The sequence below is a fragment of the Heptranchias perlo genome, chromosome 20, assembly GCF_035084215.1.
Source record: "Heptranchias perlo isolate sHepPer1 chromosome 20, sHepPer1.hap1, whole genome shotgun sequence".
In the NCBI taxonomy this organism is placed as follows: Eukaryota; Metazoa; Chordata; class Chondrichthyes; order Hexanchiformes; family Hexanchidae; genus Heptranchias; species Heptranchias perlo.
The window spans coordinates 49,147,391-49,170,473 of record NC_090344.1 but is presented as its reverse complement, the minus strand read 5'-3'; the positions used below and the strand labels follow the sequence as shown (position 1 = coordinate 49,170,473).

Genomic DNA, 23,083 nt, shown 5'->3' with positions numbered 1-23,083 from the left:
AGCGGGGGCCAACGTAGCACTGTGGTGATGTGTGAACGGCACTTGGTGCGAGTTAGGATACGGGCAACAGAGTTTTGGATGACCTCAAGTTTACGGAGGGTGGAAGATGCGAGGCCGGCCAGGAGCGCATTGGAAAAGTAAAGCTCCCTCTACACTGTCCCACCACAAACTTCCAGGGCAGGATGATCCATCTCGGCCTCCTCCCGATATCCCCACCATCACAGAAGCCAGTCTTCAGCCAGTTCGATTCACTCCACGTGATATCAAGAAACGGCTGAGTGCACTGGATACAGCAAAGGCTATGGGCCCCGACAACATCCAGGCTGTAGTGCTGAAGACTGATGCTCCAGAACTAGCCATGCCTCAAGCCAAACTGTTCCAGTACAGCTACAACACTGGCATCTACCCGACAATGTGGAAAATTGCCCAGGTATGTCCTGTCCACAAAAAGCAGGACAAATCCAATCCGGCCAATTACCGCCCCATCAGTCTACTCTCAATCATCAGCAAAGTGATGGAAGGTGTCGTCGACAGTGCTATCAAGCGGCACTTACTCACCAATAACCTGCTCACCAATGCTCAGTTTGGGTTCCACCAGGACCACTTGGCTCCAGACCTCATTACGGCCTTGGTCCAAACATGGACAAAAGAGCTGAATTCCAGAGATGAGGTGAGAGTGACTGCCCTTGACATCAAGGCAGTATTTGACCGAGTGTGGCACCAAGGAGCCCTAGTAAAATTGAAGTCAATGGGAATCAGGGGGAAAACTCTCCATTGGCTGGAGTCATGCCGAGCACAAAGGAAGATGGTCGAGGTTGTTGGAGGCCAATTATCTCAGCCTCAGGACATTGCTGCAGGAGTTCCTCAGGGCAGTGTCCTCGGCCCAACCATCTTCAGCTGCTTCATCAATGACCTTCCCTCCATCATAAGGTCAGAAATGGGGATGTTAGCTGATGATTGCACAGTGTTCAGTTCCATTCGCAACCCCTCAGATAATGAAGCAGTCCGAGCCCGCATGCAACAAGACCTGGGCAACATCCAGGCTTGGGCTGATAAGTGGCAAGTAACATTTGCGCCAGATAAGTGCCAGGCAATGACCATCTCCAACAAGAGAGAGTCTAACCACCTCCCCTTGACATTCAACGGCATTACCATCATCAAATCCCCCACCATCAACATCCTGGGGGTCACCATTGACCAGAAACTTAACTGGACCAGTCATATAAATACAGTGGCGACAAGAGCAGGTCAGAGGCTGGGCATTCTGCGGCGAGTGACTCACCTCCTGACTCCCCAAAGCCTTTCCACCATCAACAAGGCACAAGTCAGGAGTGTGATGGAATACTCTCCACTTGCCTGGATGAGTGCAGCTCCGACAACACTCAAGAAGCCCAACACCATCCAGGACAAAGCAGCCCGCTTGATTGGTACCCCATCTACCACCTTAAACATTCCCTCCCCCACCACCGATGCACAGTGGCTGCAGTGTGTACCATCCACAGAATGTACTGCAGCAACTCGCCAAGGCTTCTTTGACAGCACCTCCCAAACCAGCGACCTCTACCACCAAGAAGGACAAGGGCAGCAGGCGCGTGGGAACACCACCACCTGCACGATCCCCTCCAAGTCACACACTATCCCGACTTGGAAATACATCGCTGTTCCTGCATCATCGCTGGGTCAAAATCCTGGAACTCCCTACCGACCAGCACTGTGGGAGAACCTTCACCACACAGACTGCAACGGTTCAAGAAGGCGGCTCACGACCGCCTTCTCGAGGACAATTAGGGATGGGCAATAAATGCCGGCCTCGCCAGCGACGCCCACATCCCATGACTGAATTTTAAAAAAGGTACAGTACGTGTTCGATTGGCTTTAACAGCCAGTGAATTACTTTAGAAGTGTTATGTGGGGAAACACAGGCACTGATTTGCACACAGCAAAATCCCTCAAACTGCAATGAGATAAATGGCCAGTTGATCTGTTTTGGTGATGTTGGCTGAGTCCTGCTCACCCATCACCGCTATCCTCACTGATATGCTCTGACTTTCTGTTCCCCCAATGTTTAAAATCCTCATCCTTGTCTTCAAATCCTCGACCCACGACCTCTGTGAACTCTTGCAACCTCCCAATATTTTTCAATCCTCCATCTCTGGCCTTAAGCACAACCCCCCGTCCATCCTTTGTCCCACTATTTGTGTCAGAGCTTTCAGCTGCCACGGCCTTGTGCTCTGGAACTCCCCTCTCCCCCCCCCCACTCCGCTCCTCGACCCAAAAACTGCTTCTCTTCGGTCCCTCCGTGGCTTAGCACCTGTTTCCCAATTTATCTCCATTGTGAAGTGCCTTGGGACTTTTTTTTTTGTGTGTCTTAAAAGGTGTGGTATAAGTTGCACTTTCCGAGAGCAAAGTTTGGGCAAGTCCATGGTGAGGAGACTCCCCTCGCTTCATTGTAGCAGAAAGGCTCATCCCACATCTCGGCATCTATTTTTCTTGAAGTACAAAAAGGGGAAAGAACAACCATTCAAACATTCTGATGCAATTATCCCATCAGCAGCTGATGCTGTCACATCCTCTCGTGTACCTCGTTCCAAAGAAAATAGTGGAAGTCAGCACAATTCCACAGGAACAATGCCAGGATTTGAGCAGCTCGGCCAGTGATCGTGGAATGTGTGGAACTTTGAAATGTCCCCTGCCCCCCTCCCTCCCCCCCTCCCCGCCCCCCCCAATTTGTGTTTCTCTCTCATTTTCTCCCCTTCTCCTTTTGGCATGGTGCTAACTGGCAGTAGCTGGGTTACGATTTCACGCCCACCACACTCTGTCCTCGCCCGAGTGAGCCCTTCTGCGACTCTGTCGGACTCTGCGCTCAAGCAACATCCGTACAGGCACCTCCAAGTAGGGGCCACTGGACAGCGGGTCAGGAGCAGGAATGTTAGCTGATTATTCCCTCCCCTCTCCCAGGACACTGTGACAATTGTAATGGCCCCCGACTGTTTGCCCCAGCTGTGCCCAGCTATCTCAGCACAGACCGGGGATCAAACCTGGGACTTCTGGTCTGTGTGTCTCAGTCCCACATCCGGGGCTGCGTTTACCCACTGGCACAGCGAGGGAGCTGAAGTGCCAGACTTTACGGAAATGAGAGATTCAAGGCAATGGAGACTTTTGACAAGTCTGCCAGCCCATGCGTTGTACCAGGCTGGAGATGTTTTATCTCCCTTCCCCTCTCCTGAAGTCACTGCCTCACATTGGGGTTTTTGGTTTCAAGCACTACAGCCCTCTGGTTCAGAACCTCACCCGACTGGCCTGGACAGTGAATGTCGGCAAGCTATTCCTCCACGGAGACGTCACAGCTGAACCCGATCCTTTCTTCAGCCAATGTCCACGCTGGCACTTCATAGAATCACAAGAGAGACGCAGATGAGGAAGGCGAGCCAGCCCATGGAAGCTCATGCACTCAGTGTATAAGTGGCTCTAAACTGCTAGCCCCCAGGAGTCAGTATTAGCAGTGCCTGGGGAAGGTGGTGCATGAGGTTGCACTGTCTAACTGAGAAGTTGGACATTGATGGGCCTTTCTTTACGTTTGTTTGTACAAACTCATTGATGGGTGTCAAAGACTTGGCTGAGCAAACAAACACTAGCCTTGTTGATTGCTGCTTCTGTAATTGGAGTTAGCGGCTGAGACATCCTCCCTAAAGTAGTGTGCACAAAACTGGACATGATATTTTAATTGCGGCCGAACTAATAATTTGTAAAAGTTTAATATTACCTCTTTGCTTTGTGCTCCAGGCTTCCATTTATAAAATCTAAGATCCCACATGCTTCCTTTTTGCAACTTGTCCTCTGCTTTTAAAGATGCCACTAAACATAAATGCCAACTTACCATAAAAAGCTGAGGAGACTGTTCAGGCAGGATCTATTCTGCAGATCTTGGCTTCCCGGGGGGCGTTTTGGTTTGGTTGGGCACTTACAGTTTGGTGCAGTCCTCCTGGCCTCAAAAATCATGCTGCACCAGCGAGTGTAACTGTTGGCTGAACGCTGAGGCAGTTCTGCTTCGTGTCGAGTGCAGCACAAGGGACATTAATTGCCTGAGCTCAACGCATCCCCGACGTTAAAAAAAAATTTGTGATCAAATTAAGTCATGGATACAGACTTTACAGGAAAGACGAGGGACATGGAACAGTGTCACTGTTGTTAAACTTTGTGGCTCGCAGATTTTTGAGTCAGGATGAAGTTACGCTCAGACCTGTCATTACGATGGTGTAGTTGGGAAAGGAATATTATATCCATACTAAAGATTCTTGTTTCGATTCCAAGCCTGACTTGGATGGGCTCGGGGGCGGGGGTAGTCAGCCACCATTTCTGCTCCTGATCACTATCTGGTGACCCACCCTGCTGGAAAGTTTGTGTATTTGTGTGGACATTTGGAGAAGACAGTATCGGATTTGGCTGTAATGCCCCCCACAGTAAAATGCCTGTCAACGCTCACTATCTGGGCTCATATACGAAGAATGACAACTCAGGTGAAGTAAGGGGTGGGAACCGGTGAAAATAGCCCATCAAAAGTCAGCCCCTTTGGGAGAGGAGGGGAGAACATTGGGGAACATGGAGCTGGTCACCACAGGTGTGTGTTCATAAAAGTGACCAGACCTGTAACTCTTCCAATTCAGGGATACACGTTTCACAAGCGCTGCACTAACTGGCCAAACCTTTATGGAGCACAGCAGTAGGAGCCCAAAATACAACAAGGTCACTTCCTCACTCCTAACCTCCCCTGAAGGCACCGATTCCTGCCGCGGTACGGGTATCTTCTGGGGCCTCGCCCAAGATAACATTTTCCACGTGTGAGCCTGGTGGCTGAGTATCGGCGGGCTGTTGTACACGGGGTGATTGACCACCCGAGGTCCTCGTACAGAGACTTCCCAACAGCAGTCACCGCAGGATGATCAGGAGGGAGAGCTCGGGCGTATTTTCCCCTCCCTGTCCCAGGAACCCCTCCCACCACCAGGGCTGAGATCACCTAACTGAGCACTGACTGGGAATTGAAATTGAGCTTGATCTGTATGACTTAGTATCGCCAAGTCTGTGTATTTGCCCACCAAGCCATCATGACTGCACCTTAAGGATGTCACGGAGCGGCTGCAGGGCATTCTGGAGGGGGAGGGTGAACAGCCAGTAGTCGTGGTCCATATTGGTACCAACGACATAGGTAAAAAAAGGGATGGGGTCCTGCTAGGTGAATTTAAAGAGTTAGGAGATAAATTAAAAAGCAAGACTTCAAAGGTAGTGATCTCAGGATTACTACCAGTGCCACGTGCTGGTGAGTATGGGAACAGGAGAACAGACAGGATGAATGCGTGGCTGCAGGGATGGTGTAGGAGGGAGGGATTTAGAATCCTGGGACATTGGGACCGGTTCTGGGGAAGGTGGGACCTGTACAAGCGTGACGGGTTACACCCGAGCAGGACCGGGACCAATGTCCTCGCGGGGGTGTTTGCTAGTGCTGTTGGGGAAGGTTTAAACTAGAGTGGCAGGGGGATGGGAACCTGAGCGGGGAGTCAGAAGGGAATAAAGTTGAGAGCAGCAAGAGAGGGGAAGACCCAGGGGAAATCTACAATACAAATAATACAAACAGTTGTTCAACAGCAAGTGAAAGGGAAAAGCGTAGAGCAGCGGAAAGAAAGTGTACTTTAGGCACGACAGATAAAATAAAAACTAGAAGGCGTAAGACGATTAACCCAGCATCAAAGCTGTGGCAGGGGGTTGGGAACCTGAGCAGGGAGATAGAGGAAAGCGTGTCAGGAAGGGACAGAAGGTATGGAGTAAAAGGTAAAGTGTTAAAAAAGGAAAAAGCAGGAACTAAGTGTCACAAAACATATTTGAAAGTTCTTTATCTGAATGCACGTAGCATTCGTAACAAAATGGACGAGTTAACGGCACAAATAACTACGTATGGGTATGATCTTGTGGCCATTACAGAAACATGGCTGCAGGGTGACAACGACTGGGAATTAAATATGCCAGGGTATTTAACAATCAGGAAGGACAGGCAGGAAGGAAGGGAAGGTGGGGTGGCTATGTTAATAAAGGAAGGAATCACTGTAATACAGAGAAATGATATTGGGACAAAGGATCAGGATAATGAAACAGTTTGGGTAGAGATAAGGAATAATAAGGGGAAAAAAACACTAGTGGGCGTAGTATATAGGCCTCCTAATAGTTGCAACTCTGCTGGAAGAAGTATTAATCAGGAAATAGTCGGGGCATGTAATAAGGGAACAGCTATAATTATGGGGGATTTTAACTATCATATTAAATGGACAAATCAAATTGGGCAGGGCAGCCTTGAGGAAGAGTTTATTGAGTGTATTAGGGATGGATTTCTTGAGCAGTATGTAACTGATCCTACAAGGGGGCAAGCAGCCTTGGACCTGGTCCTGTGTACTGAGCCAGGATTAATTAATAATGTCCTAGTTAAGGATCCCCTTGGAATGAGTGACCATAACATGGTGACATTCCATATCCAATTCGAGGGTGAGAAGGTTGGTTCTCAAACAAGCGTACTGAGCTTCAATAAAGGAGACTATGATGGTATGAGAGCGGAATTGATTAAAGTGGACTGGGAAAATAGATTAAAGGGTAAGACGGTACATGAGCAGTGGTGTTCATTCAAGGAGTTATTTTACAACTTTCAAGAAAAATATATTCCACTGAGGAAAAAAGGGTGTAAAAGAAATGACAGCCATCCGTGGCTAAGTAAAGAAATTAAGGATAGTATCCGACTAAAAACAAGGACATATAAGGTAGCCAAACTTAGTGGGAGGATAGAAGATTGGGAAGTCTTCAAAAGACATCAAAAAGTAATGAAAGGATTGATTAAGAAAGGGAAGATAGATTATGAAAATTAATTAGCAAAAAATATAAAAACAGATAGCAAGAGTTTCTACAGTTATATTAAAAGAAAAAGGGTGGCTAAGGCAAACGTAGGTCCCTTGGAGGATGAGACCGGGAAATTAATGGTGGGAAACATGGAGATGGCAAAAATGCTGAACAAATATTTTGTTTCAGTCTTTACGGTAGAGGACACTAAGAATATCCCAACACTGGACAAACAGGGGGCTCCAGGGGGGGAGGAGCTCAATACGATTAAAATCACTAAGGAATTGGTACTCAGTAAATTAATGGGACTCAAGGCGGATAAATCCCCTGGACCTGATGGCTTACATCCTAGGGTCTTGAGGGAAGTGGCAGTAGGGATTGTGGATGCTTTGGTAATAATTTTCCAAAATTCTCTGCACTCGGCAAAGGTCCCGGCAGATTGGAAAACTGCTAATGTAACACCCTTATTTAAAAAGGGTAGTAGGCAGAAGGCTGGAAATTATAGACCAGTTAGCCTAACATCTGTGGTGGGTAAAATTTTGGAGTCTATTATTAAGGAGACAGTAACGGAACATTTGGATAAACATAATTTAACAGGACAAAGTCAGCATGGCTTTACGAAGGGGAAGTCATGTCTGACAAATTTGCTTGAGTTCTTTGAGGACATAACATACAGGGTGGATAAAGGGGAACCAGTGGACGTAGTGTATTTAGACTTCCAGAAGGCATTCGACAAGGTGCCACATAAAAGATTATTGCTCAAGATAAAGAATCACTGGATTGGGGGTAATATTCTGGCATGGGTGGAGGATTGGTTATCTAACAGGAAGCAGAGAGTTGGGATAAACGGTTCATTCTCGGACTGGCAACCAGTAGCCAGTGGTGTTCCGCAGGGGTCGGTGCTGGGTCCCCAACTCTTTACAATCCATATTAACGATTTGGAGGAGGGGACCGAGTGTAACATATCAAAGTTTGCAGATGATACAAAGATGGGAGGGAAAGTAGAGAGTGAGAAGGATATAAAAAACCTACAAGTGGATATGGACAGGCTGGGTGAGTGGGCGGAGATTTGGCAGATGCAATACAATATTGGAAAATGTGAGGTTATGCACTTTGGCAGGAAAAATCAGAGAGCAAGTTATTATCTTAATGGCGAGAAACTGGAAAGTACTGCAGTGCAAGAAAATCAAAAAGTTAGTATGCAGGTGCAGCAGGTGATCAAGAAGGCCAACGGAATGTTGGCTTTTATTGCTAGGGGGATAGAATATAAAAACAGTTATATTGCTGCAGTTATATTCGGTATTGGTGAGACCGCACCTGGAATACTGCATACAGTTTTGGTGTCCATACTTAAGAAAAGACATACTTGCTCTCGAGGCAGTACAAAGAAGGTTCACTCGGTTAATCCCGGGGATGAGGGGGCAGACATATGAGGAGAGGTTGAGTAGATTGGGACTCTACTCATTGGAATTCAGAAGAATGAGAGGCGATCTTATTGAAACATATAAGATTGTGAAGGGGCTTGATCGGGTGGATGCGGTAAGGATGTTCCCAAGGATGGGTGAAACTAGAACTAGGGGGCATAATCTTAGAATAAGGGGCTGCTCTTTCAAAACTGAGATGAGGAGAAACTTCTTCACTCAGAGGGTAGTAGGTCTGTGGAATTTGCTGCCCCAGGAAGCTGTGGAAGCTACATCATTAAATAAATTTAAAACAGAAATAGACAGTTTCCTCGAAGTAAAGGGAATTAGGGGTTACGGGGAGCGGGCAGGAAATTGGACATGAATTTAGATTTGAGGTTAGGATCAGATCAGCCATGATCTTATTGAATGGCGGAGCAGGCTCGAGGGGCCGATTGGCCTCCTCCTGCTCCTATTTCTTATGTTCTTCTGTTCTTATAAGAGTGACAAAAGGGGAGGTGGGTATATACCACTGAACACTGAGGTCAGGAAGTGCTTGGAAAACAACAACAAATTGCATTTATGTAGCACCTGTAACATAGTAAAATGTCCCCAGGTGCTTCACAGGAGCAATTATCAAACAAAATTTGACACCGAGCCACATAAGTAGATATTAGGACAAGTGATCAAAAGCTCGGTAAAGGAGGAGAGGTAGTAAGGCAGAGAGGTTTCGGGTGGGAATTCCAGAGCTTCGGGCCTTGGCAGCTGAAGGCACGGCCGCCAATGGTGGAGCGATGGATACAAATGGAGTGTTGCCAGAATGGAGGGTGCACTCACATTCCCAGTGGTTGAAGCATGCCACCTGGTGCACATGAAAATACCAGCAGGTTCAGTCTGTTCAAAATGAAACAAGAACAGAAAATGCTGAAAATACATAACCGTAAAGCCAGCAGCTGAGACAGAAAGATGAGTTCATATTTAGAATGAGGCCCTTTAGTATCTCATTTTAGTAAAAATGTTATGATTGGCAGGAACAAAACTTCCACCTGTAACTCTGAATTAGTTGGCTGGCTTCGTACCGAAGGGCCGGAAATGTCCTGGTAAAACAGGACAAGACCATTGGGCCCAATAAGCCAGTTCCTTTTTGATAGGTTAACTCCACCTCGTCACCATATCTGTTAATCCTTCTCTCCTTAGAATCACTGTTCGCAACCTCTAAGTCCTATTCAACCCCAAACTGAACTTTCGACCCCCATATCCTCTCCATCACAAAGCTGGCCTACTTCCACCTCCGTAATATCGCCCACCTCCGCCACTACCTCAGCCCAGCTGCCGCTGAAACCCTCGTTTTCATCTTTGTCACCTCCAGACTCGACTATTCCAATGCTTTTCTAGCCAGCCTTCCACCTTCCACTCTCCATGAACTTCAGCAATCCAAATCTCTGCTGCCCATATCTCATCCCACACCAAGTCCTGCTCACCCGTCACCCTGCCCTTGATGACTTACATTGGCTCCCGGTCCCCCAACGCCCCAAATTTAAAATTCTCATCCTTGTGTTTAAATCCCTTTATGGCCTCACCCAACCCTGTCTCTGTAACCTCCTCCAGCCTTACAACCACCCACTTAAACTCTCCGTTCCTCTGATTCTGGCCTCATATATTCCCCCTTCCTTTTACCCCGCCATTGGCGGCCATCCCTCCATCCATCCAGGCCCCATGTTCTGAAATTTCCTTCTGAACCCCTCTGCTGCTCCATCTCCAACCCCCTCTCTTTTAAGACTCTCCTTGAAACCCATCTCTTTGACCAATCTTTTGGTCACCCCCTCCTCTAAGATTTCCTTCTTTGACTATGCGTCCATTTTTTTCCTCACACCCTGTGAAGTGCCTTGGGACACTTTCTATGTTAAAAGTACATTATAAATGCAAGTTGTTGTTGAATCCATTAATACTGTGCATTCCACAACTCAATTACCCGTTGGCTGAAAAAGTTACGCCAGGAAACAGAGAGTAGTGGTGAACGGTTGTTTTTCGGACTGGAGGGAGGTGTACAGTGGTGTTCCCCAGGGGTCGGTGCTGGGACCACTGCTTTTCTTGATATATATTAATGACTTAGACTTCGGTGTACAGGGCACAATTTCCAAATTTGCAGATGAGACAAAACTTGGACGGTGGTAAACAGTGAGGAGGATAGTGATAGATTTCAAGAGGATATAAACAGGCTGGTGGCATGGGCGGACATGTGGCAAGTGAAATTTAACGCAGAAAAATGCGAAGTGATACATTTCGGTAGGAAGAATGAGGAGAGGCAATATAAACTAGAGGGCATAATTCTAAAAGGGGTACAAGAACAGAGAGATCTGGGGGTATATGTGCACAAATTGTTGAAGGTGGCAGGGCAGGTTGAGAGAGCAGTTAAAAAAGCAAACGGGATCCTAGGCTTTATAAATAAAGGCAAAGAGTAGGAAAAGTATGGAAGTCATGATGAATCTTTATAAATCACTGGTTCGGCCACAACTGGAGTATTGTGTCCAGTTCTGGGCACTGCACTTTAGAAAAGATGTAAAGGCCTTAGAGAGGGTGCAGAAGAGATTTACTAGAATGATTCCAGGGATGAGGGACTTTAGTTATATGGATAGACTGGAGATGCTGGGGTTGTTCTCCTTGGAACAGAGAAGGTTGAGAGGAGATTTGATAGAGGTGTTCAAAATCATGAAGGGTCTCGTCAGAGTAGATAGAGAGAAACTGTTCCCATTGGCAGAAGGGTCGAGAACCAGAGGACATAGATTTAAGGTGATTGGCAAAAGAACCAAAGGTGATAGGAGGAAAAGCTTTTTTACACAGCGAGTGGTGAGGATCTGAAATGCACTGCCCGAGGGGGTGGTGGAGGCAGATTCAATCATGGCCTTCAAAAGGGAACTGGATAAGTACCTGAAAGGAAAAGATTTGCTGGGCTACGGGGATAGGGTGGGGGAGTGGGACTAGCTGGATTGCTCTTGTATCGAGCCGGCGCGGACTCGATGGGCTGAATGGCCTCTTTCCATGCTGTAACCTTTCTATGATTCTATGACTTCCCTGCTCCTAACTTGCTATTTTTCAACTTGTCTCCTCTGGGACTTATCACTTCACCAGGGTGAATAATTTGCCTGGGTCAGATTGATGAATTTCCTTCATAATCTTGAAAATATCAATTACGTCATCTTAAAGTCTTTCCTTTTCCAAAGAAAACAAGTCCTTAACCTTTTCTCAGAACTTAAATTCCTGATACCCGGGATCATTTCTGCTACCATCTTCTGAAGGGCAAAGTTTCCTTTCTATGATTAGGTGATCAGAACTGCATTCAGTACACCAGGTGGGGGGTCTGACCCGCGTCCTTTACAGCAACAATACAACCTAGATTTGTCGATGTATATTACGAAGGGTGCAGCCTCATGTCAGTCAGGGCATCAGTAAAGGTTTGCTGCAACTTTTAATATTTATTGAAAAACCCGGAACCGCAGTGCAGGACACCACCACGACTGAAGAGAGTAGCAAGGAAGACGCGTAAAACAGGAACGAGCGATTAGGCGTCATTAGGCTTTGGTTTAAAAGCCTTAAGATTTCAGGGGAAGGGAAGACTGAGGGAGGTGAGGAGTTGCTGAGAAAAAGTGAGTAAGAGCAGGAGATGAGTCTTAATTTCAACACAGTGAGGATGCGGGGAGGGGAAAGAGTTTCTGGAATTGTAAAAGCACTGACCGTACTACAGATAGGCACAATATGCAGATCTTTTAGAAACATACAAAGTTTATTTGATATTCGGTGGTGTGCCGGGGTTAAGAATGAACAGGAAACAATTCATATCAGAACAGTTTTCGACATAGACCTAGGGTCAAAATCCACCGTAACCAAATAGAAACATTAAAATGTTCAACAACCCTTTCTTGAAAATCTCAACCAAGGCAGAAGATAGTAGTTAGAAAGAAATAACTTGCATTTATATAGCGCCTTTCACTACCTCAGGACGACCCAAAACCAGTGAAGCACTTTTGAAGTGTAGTCACTGTTGTAATGTGGGAAACGTGACCAAACAGGATAGTAGCTGAGCTTAATACATCAGACACAGTTGCAAGACAATTTTTAAAAAATCTGTCATTTGTTTTCTTTATCACATCCCATTCTGCCCAAAGATGGGTGCAAAAGTTTAAAAAAAAGATTGATACCACACATTTTGCTTTGTGACTGGGAGGATACACTGGGGTTACACGAACCTGATCTTGTGGGTGTATGGTGTCTGTTACAAACAAAACGAGTTCCCTGATGGACTAAATATTGTGGCACTGAACCAAACAAGATCAGGAAGGTTGATACCTGGCCTGTGCTGAGTTCGCTGCTCTCAGATGGAGAAATCGTGTTGTCCAAACACACCCACACTTTCTGGCAGAGAGGTCAACTGGACAGTGTTCAGGAGCAGGTACCATGGTTGATTGTGTTTCTCCCCCCCCATCCCTCGTGCAAGGGGCGCAGAGGTCAATCGCAGCACCTCATCCACAGCTGCAGCCAGGATCGGCTAATTTAACACAGGCCAAGGATCACACCTGCTCTGTGTGGCTGAGTCCCAAGGCAAATGCTGCATCGACCCACTGAACCATCCGGGGGATGTGGGGGGGGGGGGGGTGGGGAACAGCATTTGTTTTCGATAGAAATCAGCATTTATTCCACTGATTTTAATTTCTGAGAAATACTGTTGGATTCTTCTCCTCTTTAAGTAAAGCATTGGTACAATGTGAGTTTAAGAGACTCATTTCTCTTTGTCACCTCCTCATATGGGAGGGGCTGATAATGTAACGGCGAGAGCCCCTTCCCTGTATTGTTGAGTGTGGTGACCTGAGGTCTACAAAATGTCTGAAGTGCTCAGTGCACCCCAATGTAGCTGGGAGCCTAGGCACAATCTGTGCACAAGGCTCAATAAAAATTGCAAGAAAAATTGTGGGTCTCTCTCTCCATAATGCAGTTGGAGTGGCCTCTTTAAAAAGAAATTCTCCTGCCTGGCCCACTTGCCCCCCGCCCCGCAGCCACCCTTTGCCATCCCTATACCTATATACCACCCCTGCCCACCTAACCTCCCCCCCCCTTGCCCCGCCAAAATGCTGCCAGTGCTCGACAGGTAGCCAGCAGCCCTTTTACTAGCTGCTGGTGCCTGAAACTCTTCCCCCGTCTCGCTCTTCGTACATCATGCATCACGTGCTGGGAGTGGTACAAAATGATGTGAGTGAGACACCCTCCCCCTTGTGGGTGAGGGCAGCTCACTGGGGACCAGGCGTGGTCCCGTCGCACAAGCTTTGAAACTCCACCAAAGGTTTAAACCAGGAAACTGTCTGCAGACGAACACTTTTGAAGTGAATCACTGGGCGGAGCTATTCCAAAACCCGGTGCCAGTGCGGCTGGATTTAACCACTTTCAGTGATCGCAAAACCTTCCCTCGTGTTGTACGGTTTCTCGACATAATTCAAGATGACAGCCTCCTTGATCCTTGTACTCAACCACTTGGCAATTAAATAAAAAGTAACCAGGACTGTCGCTGACCTTTAATCCATTCTTTCTGACACCAGAGCAGGATAACTCTTAAAAATCCTGCTAAGCGCTTTCTTTGTGGAGCTGGGGATCTTGTTCGGGAATACTGGCACAGGCCAAAGATTCTGCTTCGTCCTTTCCCCATCAAGATTGTTAACAAACTGGAAAAAAAAATAAGAAACCCTAACACTTTTGTTTCATCAATTAATTTCCGAGATAATATCGTAACACCAAGTTTATGTTCTTTTAACACTGCGCACAGTGAATTGCAGAGCTTGTCTTGAATAGAAACCCAGTAGCTGAAGCTCCCACTGTGCGTTTGGCAATTAGTTGAACAATGTGCGTTGTTCTCCTTCAGGAATTCGAGCCACGACCGCCTTCCTTCCCTGTTTTCTTTCCCTCTCTCTCGACCAAAGTGTCCCTGCAACAGCCCGTGCAGCCCTGGGACCTCGAATCTCTCCACACTTCATTCACCGACTGGAAATGGGGGAAAAAAAACAACACAAAACAAAAAACGAAATTGGATCGTCCGACAAAGCTGCTGTCGCACTCAACGCTTCGAGATTCTCTTTTCAATTTCCTCCTGGATCCGCAGCCTCAGGGCTTCTTTCATCAGAGGCTCCAGGCTATTTTTAGTCCCTATTTTTTCTGCCACTTTCTTGGGGTCATCTCCCTGCAGTGAGGAAAATTGAAATCAGGTCATTACTTGTTCTTTCTGTGGCCTCCCATGCCTTTTGCACCAATCGCTTTTGCTTTCATAGAATCACAGAGCACAGGAGGAGGCCATTCGGCCCATCATGCCTGTGCTGGCTCTTTGAAAGAGCTTTCCAACTCGTCCCACTCCCCCTGCTCTTTCCCCATAGCCCTGCGATTTTTTTTCCTTTTCAAGTATACATTCAGTTCCCTTTTGAAAGTTACCATTGAATCTGCTTCCACCGCCCTTTCAGGCAGCGCATTCCAGATATCGTTACAACAAGTTCTCTCCCTGTTTTTTTCTTAACCTGTCATCTTTTCTGGTGTTTTTCTCCCCTAAGCCACTGGGGTCCTCTGTCACCCCACCCAAGTGGTCATTCTTCACATGTGAGTCCAAATACTGAGTGTTGGGAGGACATTTGACCACAAGGAGGACCGTACCTGAGTCTCATTCTGGCCTCACCTGATGTCCACACACAGGCACTTTCCAGCAGCGGTCACTGGACTGTGATCACGAGCAGGAATCCTGGTTGATTTTTCATCTCCCCAACCAAGGCCAGTTGCAGCGCTGTAACTACTACCCCAGCTGAGATCAGCACAGACCAGAATCAAACCTAGGACCTTTGTGATTGCTATAACTCAGGATCACACTAGGCAATGTATGCGTTTGCATCAGAACGCAAACTTACCTGATGAATAACGACTGACGTGACAATTTTATCATCCGCTTGGTACTCCAGACAGAAGAGCTCAGTGTTCTGTGACTCCACCGTGGGATTCTGTGGCTCTGGATCGGTGCCAGAGCTGCTTTCATTTGACTCCTCACACTCGAACCCCAAGGAATTCTCCACTCCATCTGCAAAGGAAATCACAAACTAAACTAGAATGGATCGTTCCTGCCGGCACACAACTCCACTCTTTGAAACTTGCCTCTCCGATTTTCTCCCCTTCTCTTCTAACTTCCTGACTGAGGTACAGTATCAGTCGCCCCTCCCTCTGTGTTCTCTCCCAAGTGGCCTATTTAACCAGGGAGGCATTCTTCCGATGTTTATGCTCGTACGATTCACAACAGGAGTCGCTGGACAGTGATCAGGAGGAAAAACCCCGAGCTGTGTTTTTCCACTCACCAACTCAGAGGCACTGGTATCGCTGCCTCCGGCTGAGATCAATTCGTTCCGCACAGATCAGGGATTAAACCTGGGAGCTTCCTGATCTGTACAGTTCCGGAATTCGCCCACGCAGATTCTCTTTTAATTTAAATTTCCGTTTGCATTAATATCCTACGTTGTAATTCCCACCATCGAGTGGCCCGCCTGTTACTGAGGGGGCTGTACTTACTCCTCCGGCGCGGATGGTACACCTGCAGATCAGGCTTGCGTGGGCGGACTGGAGCGGGAGTCTGTCTCTTCTTCTGCCTCTCCTTTGCCTGTGTCACTTCCTTGTCGTAATCATCTCTAAAAGGGACAGTCAGAAAGCTCTTCATTTATTTCTTTCGTCACCACATTTTTTGGTTTATTTTTGCCCCTTCCTCACTCCTGCCTCCCTCTGCACACTGAGCACCATCAGACAGTTGGTACCAAAGTATCCAACAAATGAGACGGCTGGGTCGACAAGTTGAGGCAACTTTCTTCTGTAATGACTGTCTGTTCGGCCCAGCCCGTAGCACTCTCGCCTCTAACTCGGAAGGTTTTGGGTTCAAATAACAGGACAAAGCAGACAACCTTGGCTGAGACTCTGCTGATTTACTGAGGGGGATGCTGCATTATTGCAGATGTAAAATCGAGGCCCCCCCATCAGCCTGTTCAGGTGGGTGTTAAAGATCACGTGCTACTTTTCAAAAAATAACAGCAAGTCCGGTGTCCAGGCCAATTATCCTTTCCTCCCTCAACCAAAAACAGATGAATCAATCATTCATCTTATTGCTGTTTGTGGGATCTTGCTGCGTGCAAAATGGCTACAGTGTTTGCCTGCACAACAACAGTTACAGCACTTCATTGTAAATGAAGCATTTAAGATGTCTGCGAGATAGAAGGAATGAACTTGTGATTCTATAGCGCCTTTCATGACTTGAGGACGTTCCAAAGTGCTTCACAGCCAATTAAGTACTTTTGAGGTGTCATCAGTATTGTAATGTAGGCAAACTCGACAGCAAGGTCCCACAAACAATGAGATAAATGACCAGATAATCTGATTTAGTGATGTTAGTTGAGGGATAAATCTTGACCAGGACACCAGGGAGAACTCCCCTGCTCATCTTCGGTAATGCCATGGGTTCATTTACATTCACCTGAGAGGGCAGACGGGACCCTAGTTTAATAATCTCATCCAAAAGATGACACCTCCGATAGTGCAGAACTCCCTCCGTACTGCACTGAAGTGCCAGCCTGGATTGTGTGCTCAAGTTTCTGAAGTGGGACTTAAATTCACAACCTTCTGACTGAGAGGCAAGAGTGCTCCCACTGAGTCACGGCTGGCACCTCATGTGGTAAAAGTGCGATAAACATATGCAGGTCTGACTTTATTTTGAGCAGTGTCCTAGGCCCAATTATCTTCAGCTGCTTCATCAATGACCTCCATCATAAGGTCAGAAGTGGGAATGTTTATCTGATGATTGCACAGTGTTCAGTTCCATTCGCAACCCCTCAGATAGTGAAGCAGTGCGTGCCCGCATGCAGCAAGATCTGGACAACATCCAGACTTGGGCTGATAAGTGGGAAGTAACATTCATACCAGGCAATGACCATCCCCAACAAGAGAGAGTCTAATGACCTCCCCTTGACATTCAATCAATGGCATTACCATCGCCGAATCCCCCACCATCAACATCCTGGGGGGTCACCATTAATCAGAAACTTAACTGGACTTACTCCCAAACTAACTCCCAAACCCGTGACCTCTACCACTTAGAAGGACAAGGACAGCAGGCAAATGGGAACAACACCACCTGCACGTTCCCCTCCAAGTCACACACCATCCTGACTTGGAAATATATCACCGTTCCTTCATCGTCGCTGGGTCAAAATCCTGGAACTCCCTACCTAACAGCACTGTGGGAGAACCTTCACCACACAGACTGCAGCGGTTCAAGAAGGCAGCTCACCACCACCTTTTCAAGGGCAATTAGGGATGGGCAATAAATGCTGGCCTTGCCAGCGAAGCCCACATCCCATGAACGAATAAAAAAAAATTTTGAACATGCAATAAATTTTTGGATTCAACTTTTCTTTTGTACACTGGGTAGCCTTCACAAGCAGTAAAAGAAGGTTACCAAAGTAGCAGTCTAGGTTGTTTCAGCACTAACTGGGGCTCTGGACACAAAGCTTTGAGGAAATTGACAGAATACAGAATCACGCCTCCCAACATCATTCCCCACCTTCCCTAATTTCCTTCCCAGTCCTATGTTGCCTCCCTGGTGCTAGGGTCAAGGATGTCACGGAGCGGCTGCAGGGCATTCTGGAGGGGGAGGGTGAACAGCCAGTAGTCGTGGTCCATATTGGTGCCAACGACATAGGTAAAAAAAAGGGATGAGGTCCTGCAAGGTGAATTTAAGGAGTTAGGAGATAAATTAAAAAGCAGGACTTCAAAGGTAGTGATCTCAGGATTACTACCGGTGCCACGTGCTAGTGAGTATAGGAACAGGAGAATAGACAGGATGAATGCGTGGCTGCAGGGATGGTGTAGGAGGGAGGGATTTAGATTCCTGGGACATTGGGACCGGTTCTGGGGAAGGTGGGACCTGTACAAGCGGGACGGGTTACACCCGAGCAGGACCGGGACCAACGTCCTCGCGGGGGTGTTTGCTAGTGCTGTTGGGGAAGGTTTAAACTAGAGTGGCAGGGGGATGGGAACCTGAGCGGGGAGTCAGAAGAGAATAAAGTTGAGAGCAGCAAGAGAGGGGAAGACCCAGGGGAAATCTACAATACAAATAGTACAAACAGTTGTTCAAGAACAAGTGAAAGGGAAAAGCGTAGAGCAGCAGAAAGAAAGTGTACTTTAGGCACGACAGATAAAATAAAAACTAGAAGGCGCAAGGCGATTAACCCAGCATCAAAGCTATGGGAACCTGAGCAGGGAGACAGAGGAAAGCGTGTCAGGAAGGGACAGAAGGTATGGAGTAAAAGGTAAAATGTTAAAAAAGGAAAAAGCAGGAACTAAGTGTCACAAAACATATTTGAAAGTTCTTTATCTGAATGCACGTAGCATTCGTAACAAAATGGACGAGTTAACGGCACAAATAACTACGTATGGGTATGATCTTGTGGCCATTACAGAAACATGGCTGCAGGGTGACAACGACTGGAAATTAAATATGCCAGGGTATTTAACAATCAGGAAGGACAGGCAGGAAAGAAGGGGAGGTGGGGTGGCTATGTTAATAAAGGAAGGAATCACTGTAACACAGAGAAATGATATTGGGACAAAGGATCAGGACAATGAAAAAGTTTGGGTAGAGATCAGGAATAATAAAGGGAAAAAAACACTAGTGGGCGTAGTTTATAGGCCTCCTAATAGTTGCAACTCTGCTGGAAGAAGTATTAATCAGGAAATAGTTGGGGCATGTAATAAGGGAACAGCTATAATTATGGGGGATTTTAACTATCATATTAACTGGACAAATCAAATTGGGCAGGGCAGCCTTGAGGAAGAGTTTATTGAGTGTATTAGGGATGGATTTCTTGAGCAGTATGTAACTGATCCTACAAGGGGGCAGGCAACCTTGGACCTGGTCCTGTGTACTGAGCCAGGATTAATTAATAATGTCCTAGTTAAGGATCCCCTTGGAATGAGTGACCATAACATGGTTACATTCCATATCCAATTAGAGGGTGAGAAGGTTGGTTCTCAAACAAGCGTACTGAGCTTGAATAAAGGAGACTATGATGGTATGAGAGCGGAACTGATTAAAGGGTAAGACGGCACATGAGCAGTGGTGTTCATTCAAGGAGTTATTTTACAACTTTCAAAAAATATATATTCCACTGAGGAAAAAAGGGTGTAAAAGAAATGACAGTCATCAGTGGCTGAGTAAAGAAATTAAGGATAGTATCCGACTAAAAACAAGGACATATAAGGTAGCCAAACTTAGTGGGAGGATAGAAGATTGGGAAGTCTTCAAAAGACAGCAAAAAGTAACGAAAGGATTGATTAAGAAAGGGAAGATAGATTATGAAAATAAATTAGCAAAAAATATAAAAACAGATAGCAAGAGTTTCTATAGTTATATGAAAAGAAAAAGGGTGGCTAAGGCAAATGTAGGTCCCTTAGAAGAAGAGACCGGGAAATTAATGGTGGGAAACACAGAGATGGCAAAAATGCTAAACAAATATTTTGTTTCAGTCTTTACGGTAGAGGACACTAAGAATATCCCAACACTGGACAAACAGGGGGCTCCAGGGGGGGAGGAGCTGAATACGATTAAAATCACTAAGGAATTGATACTCAGTAAATTAATGGGACTCAAGGCGGATAAATCCCCTGGAACTGATGACTTACATCCTAGGGTCTTGAGGGAAGTGGCAGTAGGGATTGTGGATGCTTTGGTAATAATTTTCCAAAATTCTCTGGACTCGGCAAAGGTCCCGGCAGATTGGAAAACTGCTAATGTAACACCCTTATTTAAAAAGGGTAGTAGGCAGAAGGCTGGAAATTATAGACCAGTTAGCCTAACATCTGTGGTGGGTAAAATTTTGGAGTCTATTATTAAGGAGACAGTAGCAGAACATTTGGATAAACATAATTTAATAGGACAAAGTCAGCATGGCTTTACGAAGGGGAAGTCATGTCTGACAAATTTGCTTGAGTTCTTTGAGGACATAACATACATGGTGGATAAAGGGGAACCAGTGGACGTAGTGTATTTAGACTTCCAGAAGGCATTCGACAAGGTGCCACATAAAAGATTATTGCTCAAGATAAAGAATCACTGGATTGGGGGTAATATTCTGGCATGGGTGGAGGATTGGTTATCTAACAGGAAGCAGAGAGTTGGGATAAATGGTTCATTCTCAGACTGGCAACCAGTAGCCAGTGGTGTTCCGCAGGGGTCGGTGCTGGGTCCCCAATTCTTTACAATCTATATTAACGATTTGGAGGAGGGGACCGAGTGTAACATATCAAAGTTTGCAGATGATACAAAGATGGGAGGGAAGGTAGAGAGTGAGGAGGACATAAAAAACCGACAAGGGGATATAGACAGGCTGGGTGAATGGGCGGAGATTTGGCAGATGCAATACAATATTGGAAATGTGAGGTTATGCACTTTGGCAGGAAAAATCAGAGAGCAAGTTATTATCTTAATGGCGAGAAACTGGAAAGTACTGCAGTACAAAGGGATCTGGGGGTCCTCGTGCAAGAAAATCAAAAAGTTAGCATGCAGGTGCAGCAGGTGATCAAGAAGGCCAACAGAATGTTGCTTTGGCTTTTATTGCTAGGGGGATAGAATATAAAAACAGGGAGGTATTGCTGCAGTTATATTCGGTATTGGTGAGACCGCACCTGGAATAGTGCATACAGGTTTGGTCTCCATACTTAAGAAAAGACATACTTGCTCTCGAAGCAGTACAAAGAAGGTTCACTCGGTTAATCCCGGGGATGAGGGGGCGGACATATGAGGAGAGGTTGAGTAGATTGGGACTCTACTCATTGGAGTTCAGAAGAATGAGAGGCGATCTTATTGAAACATATAAGATTGTGAAGGGGCTTGATCGGGTGGATGCGGTAAGGATGTTCCCAAGGATGGGTGAAACTAGAACTAGGGGGCATAATCTTAGAATAAGGAGCTGCTCTTTCAAAACTGAGATGAGGAGAAACTTCTTCACTCAGAGGGTAGTAGGTCTGTGGAATTTGCAGCCCCAGGAAGCTGTGGAAGCTACATCATAATATAAATTTAAAACAGAAATATACAGTTTCCCAGAAGCAAAGGGAATTAGGGGTTACGGGGAGCGGGCAGGAAATTGGACATGAATTTAGATTTGAGGTTAGGATCAGATCAGCCATGATCTTATTGAATGGCGGAGCAGGCTCGAGGGGCCGATTGGCCTGCTCCTGCTCCTATTTCTTATGTTCTTTTGTTCTTATCTCCACCTATGAAGCACCTTGAGATGTTTTTCTACATTGAAGGTGCGATATACAGATATAAATTGGAGTAATCAATCACTCTTGGGAGTTTGCCTCGGGGAATTGCAACGGGGGGGCGGGCAGAGGTTGAGTGGTGAGCCCAGGATCTCATTCACAAGGTCTATTGAGGCATATGCCATTGCAAGCTTGCTGCAGCTCTTGCATTTCACCAAATGGCCTTGGTTTAACCTGAAAGTGTTTGTAATTGCATCTGGGTTTGGAAGTTCATCTGGGTCCAGGCTGATCTGAGAGGCATTTGATGCCCAGGGTGCATCACTGAGCGAACTTCAACCTGTCAATCACCCAATTCGGGCCCCCTCATCCCGCCTCCACTCACGGCTGATTGGTCACTGGGGATCAACCCTCGACTCTCGATTGGTTGGTATCCGAATCAATCACGCGCCTTGGCTCCCGCCCCCGCCGCGCGTCTGGGAGCGATTCTGGCCCGCGATTGGTTAGTTCAGCTATCAATCACCCCGCCATTTCCGGTCTCCCCGTATCGGTTGGCCCAGCAACGGTGGCGTGGCGGACACAAACCTGGCGATCTGGTTGCGGCGGATGTGGTGGACGAAGCCGTGGCTCATGTCGAGCCGGGCGGATTTCGCCGCCGTTTTGTCTCGGGAAGCGGAGCTCTCGTCCTCGAGCTCCATCCAGGCCGGCGTCCGCGTCCCGCGCGCCGAGGGAGCGCGGGGAAATGGACGACCAGCCGTTAGCCCTGAGTGAAGCGGCGGCGGCGGCGGCGGCAGCAACTTTGGCAAAAGTCCCTCAGCCAAAGCGAACCATTGCCAGACCTGCCGACTCTCACTCAGTTTGGTTCGAAATCATGGCCTATTCTGATGCTCCTCACTGAAAGATAAACCCAGCTCACTGGGGTAAAATCGTTTCTCTTCGTATAATTTTTACTTTTTAAAAAAAAATAGTGTCATTCGCGGCTCAGTGGATGGCACACTTGCCATTTGGAGTCAGGAGGTCGCGGGTTCCAGTCTCACTCCGCAGATTTGAGCCAGCACTGAGGGAGTGCCGCACTGTCGGAGGCGCCGTCCTTCGGTTGAGACGTTCGGCCGAGGCCCCGTCTGCCCTCTCGGGACGTAAAAGATCCCGTGGCGCTGTTTCGAAGAAGAGCAGGGGAGTTCTCCCCGATGTCCTGGGCCAATATTTATCCCAACAACCAAATCACCGAAACACATGACCTGGTCATTATCACATTGCTGTTTGTGGGATCTTGCTGTGCTCGAATTGTGCCAAGTTTCTTACTTTACAAGTGACTGCACTTCAAAAGTACTTAACTGGCTGCAAAGTGCTTTGGGATGTCCCGGAGTCATGAAGAGCACTATATAAATGCAACTCCTTTCTTTCTTTCGACCTGAACAGAAACGGGGTTAAGGGGAGGTGAGCAAAAACTGCAGTCAATGAGGTAGATTTTAAGGAAGCTTTTGAAGGTGGAGAGTGTCACG

General features: G+C 46.9%; 2 protein-coding genes across 3 annotated transcripts in view; one reads left to right on the top strand and one right to left on the bottom strand.

Annotated features, from left to right (window-relative positions):
* The window catches only part of usp39 (ubiquitin specific peptidase 39), a 90,339-nt gene that overhangs the window by 43,756 nt on the left and 23,500 nt on the right, over nt 1-23,083 (top strand). The gene's annotated exons all lie outside the window — the stretch shown is intronic.
* Nucleotides 12,036-22,332, bottom strand: c20h2orf68 (chromosome 20 C2orf68 homolog). Its single transcript, XM_068001290.1, has 4 exons — nt 22,167-22,332; nt 15,852-15,967; nt 15,203-15,369; nt 12,036-14,493 (listed from the first exon to the last, which is right to left on the bottom strand). Exons 1-4 carry the CDS (start codon nt 22,277-22,279, stop codon nt 14,371-14,373), a joined length of 519 nt encoding a protein of 172 aa, XP_067857391.1. The 5' UTR covers nt 22,280-22,332; the 3' UTR covers nt 12,036-14,370.

Bases quoted from the DNA above. Each gene is read 5' to 3' on its own strand.
- c20h2orf68 (XM_068001290.1), bottom strand. From the start codon at position 22,279: ATGGAGCTCGAGGACGAGAGCTCCGCTTCCCGAGACAAAACGGCGGCG. The intron at 15,968-22,166 runs GTTTGTGTCCGC...TGTCCCTTTTAG, and splicing joins CGCCGCAACCAGATCGCCAG to AGATGATTACGACAAGGAAG. The intron at 15,370-15,851 runs GTAAGTACAGCC...TTTCCTTTGCAG, and splicing joins GTACCATCCGCGCCGGAGGA to ATGGAGTGGAGAATTCCTTG.